This window comes from Carassius auratus, chromosome 14 (genome assembly GCF_003368295.1).
Source record: "Carassius auratus strain Wakin chromosome 14, ASM336829v1, whole genome shotgun sequence".
NCBI classification, from domain to species: Eukaryota; Metazoa; Chordata; class Actinopteri; order Cypriniformes; family Cyprinidae; genus Carassius; species Carassius auratus.
Genome location: NC_039256.1, coordinates 17,380,370 through 17,397,753, shown reverse-complemented (window position 1 = coordinate 17,397,753; position 17,384 = coordinate 17,380,370). Strand labels below are relative to the sequence as shown.

The window sequence follows — 17,384 nt, the reverse complement described above, 5'->3', positions numbered from 1 at the left end:
CAGAGTTACACAAGAGTCAACATGCTACTTGGGTGCTCTGTGTGTATTTTATCTCAAGGAGACAACCTTCAAACTCAGAATCTCTCTGTGCGATTACACATTCTGGAACACAAACAAGATTCAATTCAGTGTAAAAGTTCCTCCTATAGCCTGTTAAAACTGGCGAAGGTTTTTAGAGAGGTGAATAATGCATTCCTTGTTAAAGGATTTCATGCAATAAGCCGATGAACCCATATTAAGAGTGATTTTGATGTTTTTAATGAGGTTAATGACTGGAATTTAAGAGATATGGGATTTTGCATTGTCTGATGAACTTATTAATTTTTCAGTGGTGATGATTTCAGATCTGGGTCAGTATTACAAAGGTCACTTTTCTTTAGTACATAGATGTACAGCCAGATAAATCTAAGAAAGTGTCTGCTAAGAAAGAATTCACAGACTATTTAATTATTTCAAATTAATGCATATCTTGATATGTGGTAATGGAACCACATCAAGTATTGCTTTTATGAAATGGTTACAACATCTACATTGGTTTATTTCAAGATTTTCTTTGGCTGAACGGCTTGTGTGTTGAAATGCTTTCCACACACCATTGACTTAATTCTGATTAAGTATTTAAACTAGTAATTGTGGCTTGGGCTGCTTCCTGGCTAGTTTATTTGTGTAAGACATTACTTTTTTTTTTTTTTTTTTTTTTTTTACAGTATATTTGGCTGGACTTTCATGTAGGTACTTAGAAACACTGCAGGTTTCTAGAGAAATGTAAAATTGTTAGTAATTATCTGTCAGCCCATTTTCCAACACCAGTGTCTTTATTCTTTTCTGGTTATTTTTTCTGGTATGAATTTTGTGAAAACTTTGGAAACTGATTTATACTGTAATGTGACTTAATATGAATTGATGAATTGTCATTTCAGGTCACAAATAAGACCAGGAATATCAAAAGTAATTGGGGACAGTTCTGATTTTGTTAAAATGTTTAGTGTTTTTTTTTTTTTTTTGTAAAACAAGGTGATCCACAGTCTGTAAGGTGACCTTATTATGAATCAAGTGCATTTAAGGTGAACCAGTTAACACCATTAACTTTACCTAGATAATAATGTAATGTTTTACATGCTTTACATGTGCTTTACTGACAACATTTTTTGGATGTGGTGCCATGGTTTTCTTGGATGTACATTTGACTATAGCGCAAATTTAAGTATTCCACCACTAACCATTTTTTACAATCCGATATCATTGCTGTTCCATGGTACCACCACTATACTTTTTTTTTTTTTTTTTTGTCATTTAATAATTCATTAGGCCAGGTGCTCTTGCACTCTGAAAAGCGGTATTATCAGGTTGTTGAATGGCATCAGTAAATCTCAATTGTTCAGCAATCTTATAGTCCGACTTTGTAGGCGTAGAGTCGCTCCCAGATCCTCAAACAGACCCCGACACTCCTCAATTGATGATTTTTTTTTAGCACCAGGCCATAAAAGACTGTTTGTAACAAGCATGAACTACTATTTTTGTCTGATTGCTGGGCCGTGTTCATTTAACCGTTGGGGTCGCAAACAAACCCATTTTTCCAAAGACAAAACCGCTCCGCTTAGTAAGTCTGTCAGACTGTGGTGCTTCATTAGCTCCTCACAGAGCGCTTCATACAGCTGGCAGCGTCTGTGTGCCCGGCCGTCTCCCAGAGCACTTCAATAGCACCAATGGATAACAGCAGATCCTTTGTAGCAGAAGATGTGGGAGAAACTGAGCGAAAGGTGTTACTGCTGGACGCTTTCTATGAAAACGTTTGACACACCCTGTTATGAAAACCATATTCACCTGTGGCATATGAGACGGCCTTTCTTTAGGGTCAGGTTAGGGCACAGCCTGTGACCACTAACTTGAGTGCTGCACATTTGTAAACCCCACTGTGTGTCCAATGATTTTGGTTTCTTTTGTAGAAAGCTCGAGCTGAGATTGAATTTGCGATCATCTTTGACTGCATGGACTGGAGTAGAAGATTTCAGGTTTATTCTGCTTCACTGTGTTTAAAATGACTGGCTTTTTTGATATATCAAATCAGTAGTTTAGTTTCATGAGGTATATTACACATTTTTTCTTGTGTAAACCTGAGTAAGCTTTGTGTAGCACAAAAAAGCTAATCCAGTCCTATAAAATGCAACTCGTGATACGAACACATTACGACACAAAACATGCTGGCCTTGGCCAAAATTAGAGTCATTGTACAGAAAAAGAGAAGTGTGAAATTTGTCCTTTCCGCTTCAAAATACAAGAATATGTATTTAAAACGGCATGAGTGAAAAAAAAGTAGTTTTAGGTGAACTACCCTTTTTAATGAATTTAATGAACTATCCTTTTACAAAAGGGTAAAGGCCATCAAAAGCTCTAGGTTAACATACCATATATGGTGAAAAACTGTAAATCGTTTATGTATTTGCAATTTTATTGTTACTGTATGAATTTTGCAAGTAAAAAAAAAACAAACAAAAAAAAAAAACACTTGAATTACCACAGAAATTATGATAAAAAAAAAGAAAAATATTATTTTTCTCCTTATTTTTTTATTGCACTAACTTTGTGTAATTGTTACCTGTAGTAATGTCAACATATTTATTTTTACAGAGAATTTTACACAATTTACAATATTTTCCTCAAATTTTACACCCAAAAATATAAAAATAGTGTTAAATTCCCTGTAATAAAAGGTAATTAGTAATTTAGTTTCATTTATGCTATATTTAGGTTAAAATCCATACTGCTAGTGAACATTTAGTCCTGTGATTATCAGTGTATTGAATGAAGAGCTTTGGTATAATTTTTTTTCGGTTAAATATTTGTATCTTGATTGCAAATTCTCTGAAAGCTCTTATCTGGAATTCCTGTTTGTCATGATAACACACGTTTGGTTTTGTTCTTTTTGTTGTCTGTGTACAGTGATGATGATAGTTGGTTTAATGATAAGAACATGACAAAACATACCATCCCTGGTCAAAGTCTCAAAAGTGTTTTCTCATTGTTACAGTTGTGTGTATGTTCAGTTTGATTTTGCTCTAAGTGGTACAGCTATGATACGATGGTTTCCAGTCACGGCTCGGTTCCTGTACAAACCTCTAGCATGATGGTTTTGCTCCAAACCTCTCATTCAATTTGCGCCGATGTCAATTTGATCCTTCAAAAGTTGGAAGCAAATGCTGGACATTCTGTGTGGCAATGATCTGATGAAAATCCCCACCGTGATTCACATGGCTCCAGTCTGCAGGCTGTGATAGGCACCGTTTCCTGTATTGTAAATAGATCTGTTTTCTTTTATGTCACTATAGTACCACAACAAAGTAAAGTAACGCCCTTAGCAATGTTCGATTAAATTGCAGTTGATTTGTTCAGGAAGTTTAGTTCATAAACTGGAATTTGGGAAGTCTAGATTCTAAGTTTACAAAGAGAATTACTGAAATAAACATAAAATGTTATTAACAACCATTTTTGTGTCCATAATGTGATGTATTTCTGAGTAAAACAGGATATTAATTGAAATAATGTGAGCCAAGCCTGGGTCCTTTGGGAACGGCTTGAATATTAAAAAATGTTAACTGTTAGTTGAAACATACAATCTATCAACTGTTGGTTCTGTTGTGATTCTGATGATACACACTTACTCATATCCTTAGATGACCTACATTCATGTCTTTGGTTTAAGTGCACTCAATTCACAGGCTAAATCGTCATATCAGTGAGATTTTATGTATATTGTGAATGATATTGTGTTGGTGGTGACTTAAATGTATTCTATTGTATGATATATTCTATTGTATGATATTATAATTTTAAAAATGAATAATTCTCAGTTATAAATTAACCATTTATTATTAGCCACCGACATAATCATTCATATCTAGTTTGTAATCAACAAACAGTTTTATCTTAAAGATGCTGCATACATACATACAGTTGTAGTAAAGACATGGTAAAAAAAAGCTCTTTACTACATGCAATTTGGCTTAATCTTTAAAACGGAAAATATTATTTACTGAAAACATTCTGAAAAGGCAATGGGGAAAATTGTCCGTTTCCTTGCAATCATTTTGTGTATAAATGTGTGTAAATAAATAAATTCCTGTGTGTTTTCTGCAGCTGTGTGAAGTGGAGCACAGGATGCAGTGTTAACACCACCCTGTGTCTCGCAGAAGAAGCCCGGCTTCCAGACCCTCAGCAGTAGACACATGGCGACATTAGGGGTAAGTGAATCACTTCCTTTTGTGCTGCACAGTGTTTAATCTGACTCAGAAGGAATAGTTTAAAAATAAATGAAAATTGGCTGAAAATGCACTTACCCGAGTTGAACTGATTGAGCAGATTTGAAGAAATGTACCATTACATCACTTGCTCATCAATGGATCCTTTGCAGTGAATGGGTGCCGTCAGAATGAGAGTCCAAACAGCTGATAAAAACATCAAAGACACACACGAGTAATTCACATGACTCCAGTCCATCAGTTAAAGTCTTATAAAGATAAAAGCTGTGTGTTTGTATTAAACATCCATTATTAAAGACCCAGTAAGATGAAAATTCTAAGCTTCCTATCACTGTTTATAAGTCCTGTACATTAGGTTTAAATCCATCCAAGGTTAAAAAACATTGTCATTTTGTCAAAATATCATTTTAAAATTACCTCAATTCTCAGAGATCCCCAAACGGTTCGTGCAAAGCTGTTAAAAAGATTCAGTTTCTTTAAACCCCACCTTTCGGTAGCATACTGTGTTCTGATTGGTCAACTAACATAGTCAGGTTTGATTGGTTGTTCCGCACACACCTCCACGGTAAACTTTGCATTAGCATCTGTTTGGGGTGAATTATGTCTTATTCCTCTCATCGTGAAGCAAACAGTAAAATAAAAAACTTGAACAGTCTCGCTGCTTTTTCTTCTGTGTGGGTGTATTCAAACCGCGCGCTTCAGTTTGAATCTGAATAGCGCGTTCAGCGCGGGGGCGTGGTCACGAAGGGAGACATGAAAAACAGACATCGCGTTGTTTTCATATCGATTACTTTATCACAGAATATCTGTTTTCGGCAGCACTTGTTTAGTTTCAAAGTAGACATGTCAAGCTTTCTATAGATATCTCTCTCATGTCTCTTCGTTGAGTATTCACGGAGTTACACTTCATTTTAATGACGTTTTTGTAAATTAAGATCAGCGCAGACAGGCTGCAGACAGCACACATACTGATAAGACGCTCGGGAGAAAACAAACACATAACTTCATAATCATACTTCGCGTTTATGGCCAAACGCTATGAAAATCCCGCCTTGTACTCACCGAGATTAGAAAAGCAGTCATCAGTGAAATGTTGTGAACACAACAAGGATTTGTTGTACTGCTCTTGTATGGTAGTAAAAATTAATTTTAGCCATTGGTTCTTCTGATCTTCATTCTTTGGCATTGAAAATAAAACAAACTTGCCTTTACAATTAAAAACACACTCTCTCCTCGACATGATGCTATCACACCAACCAGAGTGTATGTGTGGGGGGGTGGGGCAGCTCAGAGTTCCGTTTCTCTCAAGACGGTAGGCGGAGATTATTATGCAAAGTGCTCCTAGTGACGTACATAGAGATGGGCAAAAGATTTGAATCGCTGAAACGAGTTGTTATAGATTTCAGAGTCGACTCCTTACTTTAGAAGCCAATAACTTTATAAATTGTGTACTTTTTGGTTTAATTACTTTGCACATTGTTTACACTGATGGGCAGCTACATCATACACTGTAATACAGGTAATTTTTGATTTCCCATCTGTGTGGCTCTTTAAGATGTTTTATCTTAAAACTGATGCTTCTGATCGAAATACCGTAATATGAGTAATATGTCCATAATGTTTCACTGTCTACGCCAAAACCGCTTGAGGCTGTCTACACTGGACGCAACAAAGCGACTGTTGAAACTTGCAAATCATTTGAACTTTGTGTCAGCACATCATAAATGGAACAGGGCAGCAGTTTTAATTGGTTCTATAGTATTTTGTCACAATTTGCAGCGGTGCTCGAGTCTGGTGTAGACACGATATAAAAGTCCCTCCCCTATTGTCCTCTCACATCAAAATCCACTGACAGTTGTTTTGGACTTTTTTCACATGTAAACTGTACTTGATCTGCTTGACTTTTGATCTGTTTCACTGTTGCAATGAAAACGATTTGATGCTTTCATTGGAAAAAGTTATGGATAAAAGTAATTTTATGGATAGATTTGTATTTTAGCCTGAAGCAATTTTTTGAAGTTAAAACATCTTGATGGATTTGTTTAGTACAGAGATGCAGGTTTCCGCTTCACAAGATGGTAATTTATGGACTGGAGTCATGTGGATAAGGTGTGCATTATTGTGATGATATATATGTATGTATGTATATGTTTTTCAGTTATTTGAACGCTTTCTGACTGTACCCATTCACTGCAGTTGGTAAATTTTCAGCATATCGTCACTTTTTAATTTTTTTTTTGTGAATATTCCTTTAACAATCTTAAATGTTTCATCCCAAAATTTTATCTTCTCTCGAATAGAGATGTTGTACGGAATGTCTAATGTCAGAATGTCTAAGTTTCTTATTATTTACAACAAAAGTAAATGGGGATTTATTCTACTTTAAAAGTTCCAGTAATAGTAATCCATATGACTCATCATGTGTTACATTCAAAGATCATATACTTTTATTACAATGTAGTCTGTGCACGCGGGCGCACTTCCGGAAAAATCGGCGGAAAAAAACCCCAAAAACCGGCCGGTTTCGATTTATGGCCGGTCAACCGGTGCATCCCTAGTGAACATGATGTAGTTCTAGACCAAATGTGAATGTTAATTAATTCATCCCACTCGCAAAGAAAACAAAAAAAGATTTAGTATTCATCAAAATTAATTAAAACAATAATTAAATGTTAAACAACACAAATTTATCTAATCCCATTTTATTAACTAATGTCTTTGCTGCTGACCTTTTGATGATGCAGTTCAACCATAATAATAATAAAAACAATTGCACAACTTACAATTGTGCTTCATTTTTTATATTTTATTTTATTTTTTAGTGCTCCTGTGTTCAATTGTACAGACGTGAATTAAATTTTCCTTTAGCCTGAGGTTTATTCATTACACTTTTAGTGTGTGAAAGGGCTTTTATATTTGCTATAAATAGAACTTCTTATACTAAAAACAGCCAAGCCCTGATAATATTGAAAAAGTAACGCAAAAATAGCGTAATGCATTACTTTTCATAAAAAATAACTAAGTAACGTAATTACTGTATTTACTCAAATAAAAACCAATAGTCAAATAAACGCCTGGCCTCTTATAGTGGCCGGGGGCGTGGTCAACACATACAAGTAAAGGCCAGTGGAAAATTTGTGCAGCAGAGCCAGTTAACAACCGTACATGCCCATTGGTCACTGTGTTTCTCGTTCTCGAGTCAAGAACCGGTCGCATCGGTTTTCAGATCACCAGTACACTGAACTGACAACCGTTTCTGTCGGACGCGTCCGAGCTGATGATACTGTGCATGTGTGATTCAGCATGACGCAGACTGACACAGAGCGCGTCTGAACCGAACTGATTCTTTTGGTGATTGATTCTGAACTGATTCTGTGCTAATATTATAATCTCTCTCCACTGGAACGCTAAAACGGGTTATTTAAAACAATTACTTATCAAACAGATGGAATTAGAAATAAAGGCCTGCCTCTAATAAAAGCCTCCTTCAAATAAAAGCCTGTTACCTTCTGCAGTTCAGGTAAATAAAGGCCCCGGCTTTTATTTGAGGAATTATGGTAGTTACTTTTTTAGGGAGTAATGCAATTTTGTAATGCATTACTTTTAAAAGTAACTTTCCCCAACACTGGACATCTGAAATCCATGTGATATCCATGATCCTTGTGTAATGTTTTCTTAATACTTGGATTTAACAAATAATGCATTTAGACTCATGGGTAAATGAATGGCTTTGAAGCTCCAACTTTTATTGAAGCCCACTAATGCGAGAGTGTAATATTCACTGCAGCCCGTGGCAGTTCTCTGTCCTCATTTGACACCGCTCTACACAGATTATATTATTGCAACTTGGCTGGTGGCTGAATTCATGACGGAGGTTTGAAAATCTTTTATGAGGAAGTGCCATAACATAAAACACCTGTGGTTATGCCTTACTGAACCCATTTAGCCTCATTAGCTATGTTCTCAACCAAAGATTCAAATTTAACTTATGCACAAAATTAGAATATCGCATAAAACATTTGTGAATAAAGCACAATTTCTATCCGACGACCCACTTCCTGATAAATTGGCACTAAATATCACTAACAGAAGTAGGAGAAGCCACTCAATAGAATCATTTTCATATATGATGAATTTCTTGCACCTCAGAATGAGCAGACACAATAATGCTGTCGTTGCTTTCGGAGGTGGATGTCTGCTGTAATTATACAGAAATACTTTGATGACAGACTTCGCCCAGGCATTTCAGAACAACCAAAACAACATTTCAGATGCTGTGCAACGAGACCGGTCCGCTGGTTAGTCAAGTTATTCAAGTCCCATCATGCAAAGTCACATGACTTTTTTTGATGTGCATATATTTTGCGGTATTCCAAAATGTAAACATACCTTGCAGTTATTTCTCTTTTACCTTCTACACACTTTCCTGCAAACACTTCAGTTCCAGTCAGCACCAACGTGCAGAGACCATTCACAGTTTTTGTAATTTCATAAGTTATCAGTGCACTTTATTCCAAAGAAAAAAATCTTTATAATTTTTATGATGCTAGTTAAACATAATCATAATTTAAAATAAAAACATTTATATTATATTTCATCAAAAACATGTTTTTGATGAAATTCCTTTAAACATGGAATAACATACACTGAGAAACAATGGGTAAATAGGGCATGCTGACTGTAAAATATCTAGGTATTTCAGCTTTAATAAGAATATCAAAATGTATTCCTATATTAAAACAGGAGTTTCATGCAGTCTGTGACCATTCACCACATTACATTTTAATTGCGATGTTGTGCAAATTCCCACTTGGTTCTAACAAATTTTTCTTAAAAGCTGAATCACAAATATTGAAGGAACATAGATCTAATTATTTTCTATCCAGTGTGCTGCTGGATTCTAAACTGACCTGTTTAATCTGTATTGAATATGAGCAGCACGTGTCCTGACATGGATTGTGCTTCAGTGTATAACATGTCTGGTCAATATAGTCGTATGGCTGCTTCACATGGGACGTCCCTAAACAAACAATTGAACTAACACTTGTTTTTGACCTTTGATTTTAATGTAATGGATGAAGGCAACCTACTAGATGGGTTTATAAGGTTGACCCTAGTGACCTTTGAGATCATCCTCTTGACCCCTTTTCCTTCAGCCTGAGGATTGGATTGTGGTTTTGTGTGTTGTGAAATACTTTACCTCTTTTCCCTCCCTTTCTTTCTCATCCAGAACCCCGAGATGTTAACCAGGAAGATTAAACTGTGGGACATCAACGCCCACATCACCTGTCGTCTGTGTGAGGGGTACCTGATCGACGCCACCACGGTCACTGAGTGCTTACACACCTGTGAGTGTCACTGCTATACCGATATCTAGTATTCACTTCAGTTCTGAATGACATTTAGAATCAATATTGTCTACAGATATTATTGTGTGCAGAAGGAAATCGTTCATTTCAAGACTCTTTGGCCTGGTTTCACAGACAGAGTTAAGACTAAGCCAGGATTACGCCATAGTTCAATAAAGACATTGAAGCAATTTTTTAAATATGCCTCAAAAAAAAAAAAAACATTACTAGTGTGCATCTTGAGACAAAACAAAGGTACTGAAGTATTTTAAGATCAGACAGTGCAAGTTTCATTCAAGCCTTATCTGAGAAACGTGGGTATCTTTTGGGGGCCCTTAAATGGTGAATTTTAAAGAATATTCCAGCCAATCTTGTCTTTATAAGGAACATGAAGTGACATAAAATGACAAAAAAAACTTAAAAGTATCATAACAGTGCTCCAAACGACTATATTCCAATGATCTTTGTGACAAACAGACCCACATTTCTGTGTAATGAAGCCTTGATGTAACCTGGCTCTCAGTGCTATTAACAAATAGTTCTTTTGGAGTCAAATCTTTTCCAGAGAATGCTTTGGTTCACAAAACCTAGTCTCGATCCGTTGTTAAATATGACTGTTTTCACATTCTACTCACTGGCTCGAAGATGATGTTGCAGGATTAACAACAGTACATTTAATAGGAAGATCATCAGTGAACTTGGATTTAGGACAGTTTTTGTGAACCAGACCGACTGATTTATGACTTAAAATCTTCTTTTGTAAAAGTCATGTTTTTTAAATAGCAAAAAGACGAGTAAAAAGAATAAGATTAAGGATAGCATGTCAAGCTAGTTTTTGAATTAAACACTAGAGGGAGTCATTGTGCCACAGATCAAGAGCCTTTGAAATTATGCTTCAGTAATGAATCAACTTACTAAAAGTGCATAAATTGTGTGTCTGTGTGTGTATATATATATATATATATATATATATATATATAGTCTGCAGGAGCTGTTTGGTGAAATACCTAGAAGAGAACAACACGTGTCCCACATGTCGGATTGTCATTCACCAGAGCCATCCACTGCAGTACATCGGGTAAGAGTTTACCGCAGTAGACAAACACGTCTAAATCAATGTAAACCCTAGAGCAGCCCAGTAGGGGTCCATCAAGGCACACCGGTGAATGGCGTAGTCTTTGACTGCTGGCTTCAGTGCATGTTAGTTGCGTGCGGTGCAGCCACATGGGTATTAGAAGGCGACGTGGCTCCCTCCAGCTGTCTTTGTCGGATGGTGAATTATTGATGTCCAGGGTGGAGCGTTCCTCTCCAGCACACACATCCCAGAGAAAACATCTGCTGATGTGACCTGAAAGTTTTACGCTCTTCTGGAACCGAATCGCATCGCATGATGTCATTTTAAGGGCAGCAGCTGTGCTAAAGCATCACTGCAGGTTTACTACAAACTCACACCGTAGAACTGCCACATGGAAAGTCATGATTACAACTGCAGGGTGTTTATTTATCACGACAGTGCAGAATTTTGCACCATTTTTTTCTGGTGTGAAAGGAATTGACCTCTGGAGGCGCTTTACATAAGCGATTGAAGCATGCAATGTCATTTTAAAGAGTGCAAATCACAGAAAATGCACTTAGTGAACACATTCACAACACCTTTTTTAATGTTTAAAAAAAAAAAAAAAATGCAGTAAAAAATCTCTGAATAGTGTCACATGAGAAGAAGTTTGCCAATCTTATGGGGAAAAAAAATAGTCTATTTACATAGTCATAAGTCTTGAAGACTTTGTAGCAAAAACTGAGAGATGGTGGAAAGCATAATTTGTACTTTTTGAAAGCCGCTTGTTGAGGAGAGTTATTACTTGATTGGGCTGTTACTGGGTGATGATTTTAGTGGTGGCAGACATCTTGTCATCAATAAAATCTTGAGTGACATGGATGTGAGTAAACATGGACATGGAGGTGAGTCTTATGTGACTCGTAGCCCATGTCTGTTTAGCCCATGTAAGCTTTGAGGTCATCTGTATGCATGTGTACTCTTAAGAGTTGACCGAACAAGCCCGTTTCAACAGGAAAAGGCCTTCACCTTTTATACAGTGAGCAGAAGCTGCTGCTGAGAGACACGCGCAGATGTGCTCAGTGTGTAGGTGTGTGTAAACTGTCGGGGTGTGGCGTCCATCTGCCCCCTGAGCATCGGTGCCTCTGTGTCTGATGGATCTGCTGGTGCGCTGGGCCGGATGCCAGCTCTTTCATAATTGTCATTTAGCAGCGTGGAAGCTTGCAGTTGCTCGCTGATGAGAAACAATTTCCAAACACATTAAATATTCACCACGGCCCCAGTGCTTCCTTCTGAATGGGGCGGAAAAGAGTCGCCCCAGCCTTGCTGGTAGATGAAAGCTGTGTGGGATACGAGAGGAAGAGACAATATAAGAGTTCGGGGTCAGTTACATTACGTCGTATGCCATCAAACCAGCTCGCCTCCTTCTCTGCATGATTAATCTGACCTTAGTTTAACACCCTGGTGTTTACGAGCCACACTGTTTGATCGTGAATGAAAACTGGATTTGTCTGTATTAACAGTGGCAGCTCATTGATCCTCAGCTCTCTCTCATACTTGCGCAATCATACACCCACACACACAGAAAACAGAGCTTTTGTTGATCGGAGAGCTAAATGCCAGTCACCCCCTCACCACCAGGCCTTCCGGACCCCTCTGTGGAAGCTTGGTGGAGGCTAATTGGACCTCTACCTTCCCCACCAGGCTGCTGGGATTTGGGAACAGGTGGTAGCACTGGTTGTGCACCAGGGACACAGGTGCTCTGCTGCCTCACAATCCTGTTCTCTCTCTGTCTCTCTGTCTCTCTGTCTCTCTTTCTCTCTCGTCGTGCCCTCAGGGAGCAGATCAGCTAACAGCGAGCTGGACTCTGACACAGAAAGTGGCCTGTATTCTCAAAGTGGCACGAGGGCATTTCTAAGATCAGCTTCCAACTGGTCGGAGTAATTATGTACTATTAAGAGGAACCGACCTGCCACAAGGGCTCATACACTAAACTAGACCCAAAAATCTTGAGGGGAATTTTAAAAAAAATTGTTGCAGTGTGACATTAGTTTCATCACATCATTAATTCATTTTACTTTTTTAATTATACTTGCTTATCATCAAAGAATCCTGAAACAAAAAATATTAGTTTGAGCAACACAGCTGTTTTCAACTTTGATAATAATAAGACATTTTCTTGAGCACCGAATCAGCATATTAGAATGATTTCTGAAGGATCACGTGACCCTGAAGACTGGAGTAATGACGGCTGAGATTTAGGATATGACAAAACAGGAATAAATGTTCTTAATTTTCATGAAAATAATGTCACACTGCAGACACATTTCTATAAAGGGATAGTTCACCCCAAAATTAAAATTCTCACCCTCCTATCGTTCCAAACCCATAAGACCTTCATTCATATTTTGAACACAAAGAAAGATACTTTTGATGAAACCCTCCGTAGACAAGAAACCAACTACAAGGTTCAAGGCCCAGAAACATAGTAAGGACTTCGGTAAAATAGTCCTTGTGACATCAGTGGTTCAATCATAATTTTATGAAGCTTCGAGAATACTTTTTGTGTGCAAAGAAAGAAAAAATTACTTTATTCAACGATTTCTTCCGTGTCGGTCTTTGATGCACACAATCACAAGAGTGCCATGATTCAAGGATTCTCTTGAATGTGCAATGGAGAATGACCCAGAAGGGGAAAAAAAGTTATTTTTGTTCTTTATGCACACAAAAATATTATTGTAGCTTCATTAAAATTATTATTGAACCAACGATGTCGCATGGACTATTTTACCGATATCCTTACTATGTTTCTGGGACTGTCTATGCAGGGTCAGAAAACTCTCAGATTTCAACTTTTGGGTGAGCTATCACTTAAAGGTTTTATATAAATGTTCTTGACATGTTTCATTAGGTTTGAATTAATGCCTGCAAAGTTTCAAATTTGTTCAGAGTTAATTTACAGTGTCCCAAAAAGTAGAAGATATACAACAAGAGCTGTGAATCTCAAAGCGGGTGCTTTTTTTGGCTGTTTGCTGCTTGGAACCAGCACTCGTGGGTTTTGTGGCATGGTAACATGTTCTCGGAGGCGGGCAGCCGTACCAGAGGCGCCACAGAGATGAACATATCAACACACGCTTAATAGGTTTTACCTCCAAGCCCTGGGAACTGTCAGTCACAGGAGAATTAGAGACACGAGGAAGAACTACACTAAATGCTAATTAACAATCATAGTTATGAGGGAACATTTCTGCTGAATGCTAATGCGAATTGCAATTTTCTTGGTGTACATTTTTGTGTATTTCTTTCTTGTCCTTCAGCTGTGTTTCTTGGTGTAATAATGCAGATTGTTTGAATAAATTATATTCATTTCTGTTTCTCCCTTTCCCTCAGCCATGACCGAACAATGCAAGATATTGTCTATAAGTTGGTGCCAGGGCTGCAAGAAGGTTTGTCTTTTTTGTTTGTTTTTGAAATGCTATCCATAAGATCCATGTTAACTGGCAACAAAAATTCTCTCATTTTATGATGGTATTTTTTTATTTATGTAAACCATATTTTATGAAGCTAATGATGTGTAAGATTTTAATAGTAATGCTTTAATTTTTATTCTTTGCTTTCTTGTGTGCAGCGGAGATGACAAAACAGAGAGAATTTTATCAGAAGTTAGGCATGGAGGTGCCTGGAGACGTCAAAGGAGAGCTGTGTAACGTGAAAACCCACCTGGACTCACAGCGCAATGGTACGTCCCAGCTCTCTTTAACTGCTGTAGGTGGTACAGTCCATTTACGATCACAGGGGAAGTGGGACAGTATGCCGTTGAAAAAATATTATAATTTTTTTTTTTTTTTTGGGGGGAGGAGTGGTGAAATGTGAAACAGACATGTTTTTGAAAGATTTAAAGACCTTTAAAGTAAATCATATTGAAGGACCGTTTACATTTTTGCAGCTTGACTTTTTTATTTATTTATTTTTTATTGGTAGTAAAGCATATTTTCCCCAGATTCTTCATTACTGTAATGTGTACATATTTCTTTTTGTATGCTTTTTGTATTCTCAATGGTTTTTCTCATTACTGAAATGGATATTTACTAAGTAATGAATATTGAATTATGCACTACAATTCAAAAGTTTGGGGGTAAGTTATTTGTTTTTAAAGAATATATATTTATATATTTAAATTAATACTTTTATTTATACAATAAATGATGTATTAAATTGATCAGAAGTGACATTGAAAACATTTATAATGTTAAAAAAGATTTCTATTTCAAATAAATGCTGTTCTTTCTTTCATCAACGATTCATGAAAAAATGTGTAATGCTTTCCACAAAAACATTAAGAAGCACAACTATGTATTAACACTGATAATAAAAAAAAGAAATGTTTCTTGAGTGGCAAATCAGCATATTATAATGATTTCTGAAAGATCATGTGGCACTGAAGATGAGTTATGATACTGAAATTTCCACTTTGCATCACAGGAATAAATTATATTTTAAAATCGATTAAAACAGTAAACAGTTATTTTAAATTGTACTATGTCAAATCAATGGGAAGCATAAGAGACTTGAAAATTGTTGTACAAACGTGCTTTCATTTTCACATCACAGCTTGACTTTTGTTTGCACAAAACATCATTTCTTACGTTGCCTAGAATTGTTCTTTTAGTATATTAGTCTAACGGAGCTGAAGAATGAAGAAAGAATGTGTGAAAGCCTGTAGACCATAAACAAGCCCCTTATTTTGGTGTATTCGGTGGTAAACAGGCCCTTACCGTTTGTTTGAGGAAACAGTTATCTAAACCCAGGCAGTATCTTGCTCTTTTCATCTTTCAGTACCCTGTTCAGTGATAAAGTCTGTGCAAATACTGGCCCTCAGGCAGGTTGAGTCAGCAGTTGGAATGGCTGGATGGATTCATGCACTGTAGTAAATAAGGCTCAGACATAAGTGGTCTCTTGTTCCACATTATATCAGCAAGTTTAACAGACCTGTTTTTTCTGAATAATACTTCATTTGAAGTCTTCTTGGTTCATCTGAACCATCAAACTGAACCAAGAGGAGAAGAAAACGTGGTGAAATGATGACGTAACTGTCTTCATTACCTGCCCACAAATAAGCATGAAGCATGATAGCCTTCATTTATGAGGGTTATGAGCATTGAAAATGCTTTTCTGAAAATGTGCTTTTATAAGGGTGGTTTTAGGGCTGCTCTGAATCTGCCATGATAGGGTGACTGATGGTGCTTCTCAAATCCCATCACAGTGGATATTAACCAGACTGTTGCCGAGCTTGAAAAAGAAGTCACCCTTCCGGAAAGCATAGTAAAATTGCTACCTGTGCTTGTGCACCTCATCCACAGACAGCTTTATAGAGGGACCTCATCTATTAGACACCGTAACGACTTTTTTATTATTTTTTTTAGCTAGAAGTCCTGCTTTTTCTCTCCTTCACAGCCTGCTTGCTGCAGATTAGCCCAGACTCTGTGAACTTTTTCCCAGTCAGGGAACATTTTAACTATCGGAAAGGATATCCTGAGTGTCCTGGGAAGAAGCCATCGCTGTAGCAGTCAAGGCTTAAGAAGACTGAATCCAGACTGCATTTCGTCCAGATGCACAAAACTCTTTCCCTTTCCCATTAATGTGGCTGCTATCTGGTGATGCAATGACAATGTCATAGTGATGTTTGACAGCCCCTCATACGAAATCATGAGGGTGTGTGGACAGTCGTTCATTTGAAATGAAATAAAATAAGTCAAAAATGAAATAAAATAAGTCAGCCACACTTGACTGGTCTGGTCACATGCATCAAATTCCCTCCTCTGTTGTCCAGTTTTGGTGATCATTTTAAGTACATTTTGTTTTAAGGATTAATGAAGGAAATTCTGAGTTAAATGCAGCTTAAACTATATTGAAAGCATCTGTAGCCTGTTGTCAACAGCCACAGGAAAAAAAAAAGTCAGTAAGATTTTATTTTTAAATAATATAGAAAAAAAAATCATGCTCAACTAGGCTGCAGTTTTTTGGGGGTAAAAAAAAAATAGAAAAAAAAACTGTAATATATTGAAATATGAGTTAAAATCATGAATTTGTTTTAATATATTTTTTTATTTAATTTATTCCTGTGATGCAAAACTGAATTTTCAGCATCATTACTTAGGACTGTGTCACATGATCCTTCAGAAATCATTCGAATATGCTAATTTGGTGCTTAAGAAACATGTTTGTTATAATCAATGTGCTGCTTAATACCTTTGTGGAGACCTTTAAAAAATTTTTTTATATAATATAAATCATTTGTAACATTATAAACGTCTTTCCTGTTACTTTTGATTAATGCATTTTGCTGAATAAAAGTATTGATTTTATATATATATATATATAAAAAAACATTAAAGAAATCTTATTGACCCCAAACTTTTGAATGGTAGTGTAGATTACATTGGATCCCTCTCATGAATATTAATAAAGGAGAGTATTTTTAGGCTTCCATAAAACTGTAATGAGATGCAGCCCTATTTTCTGACCTGATCAGTGGCAACTGTCTGCCTGTCTGAGGTGTGAAGCGTTCTTTGGACAGGTTGAAACACAAATGAATCTGTTTCCACTGATGAGGTGCAGACTTGTTTTGGGGGAGCAGGTTGGGATAATTGCTTTTTTTGTGTTTGATGAATGTTTCTTCACTGTGTAATGAAGAAACTCTTCCCAGAGTCACAAACTTGTACTCAA

General features: G+C 36.7%; 2 protein-coding genes and 1 long non-coding RNA gene across 3 annotated transcripts in view; 2 read left to right on the top strand and 1 right to left on the bottom strand.

Annotated features, from left to right (window-relative positions):
- The window catches only part of LOC113113858 (RING finger protein 44), a 1,123,463-nt gene that overhangs the window by 796,281 nt on the left and 309,798 nt on the right, over positions 1 to 17,384 (top strand). The gene's annotated exons all lie outside the window — the stretch shown is intronic.
- The window catches only part of LOC113113863 (polycomb group RING finger protein 3), a 33,768-nt gene that overhangs the window by 3,760 nt on the left and 12,624 nt on the right, over positions 1 to 17,384 (top strand). Inside the window, exons 2-6 of the mRNA XM_026280385.1 lie at positions 4,135 to 4,238; positions 9,487 to 9,604; positions 10,586 to 10,682; positions 14,049 to 14,104; positions 14,287 to 14,397. Of these exons, the coding sequence (XP_026136170.1) occupies positions 4,224 to 4,238; positions 9,487 to 9,604; positions 10,586 to 10,682; positions 14,049 to 14,104; positions 14,287 to 14,397 (397 nt within the window). The 5' untranslated portion in view covers positions 4,135 to 4,223. The remainder of the gene's footprint in view (positions 1 to 4,134; positions 4,239 to 9,486; positions 9,605 to 10,585; positions 10,683 to 14,048; positions 14,105 to 14,286; positions 14,398 to 17,384) is intronic.
- LOC113113873 (uncharacterized) lies at positions 1,995 to 5,361 on the bottom strand. The gene is made up of 3 exons (XR_003293645.1): positions 5,319 to 5,361; positions 4,335 to 4,442; positions 1,995 to 3,285 (listed from the first exon to the last, which is right to left on the bottom strand). It is a non-coding gene; the product is annotated as an uncharacterized LOC113113873 (long non-coding RNA).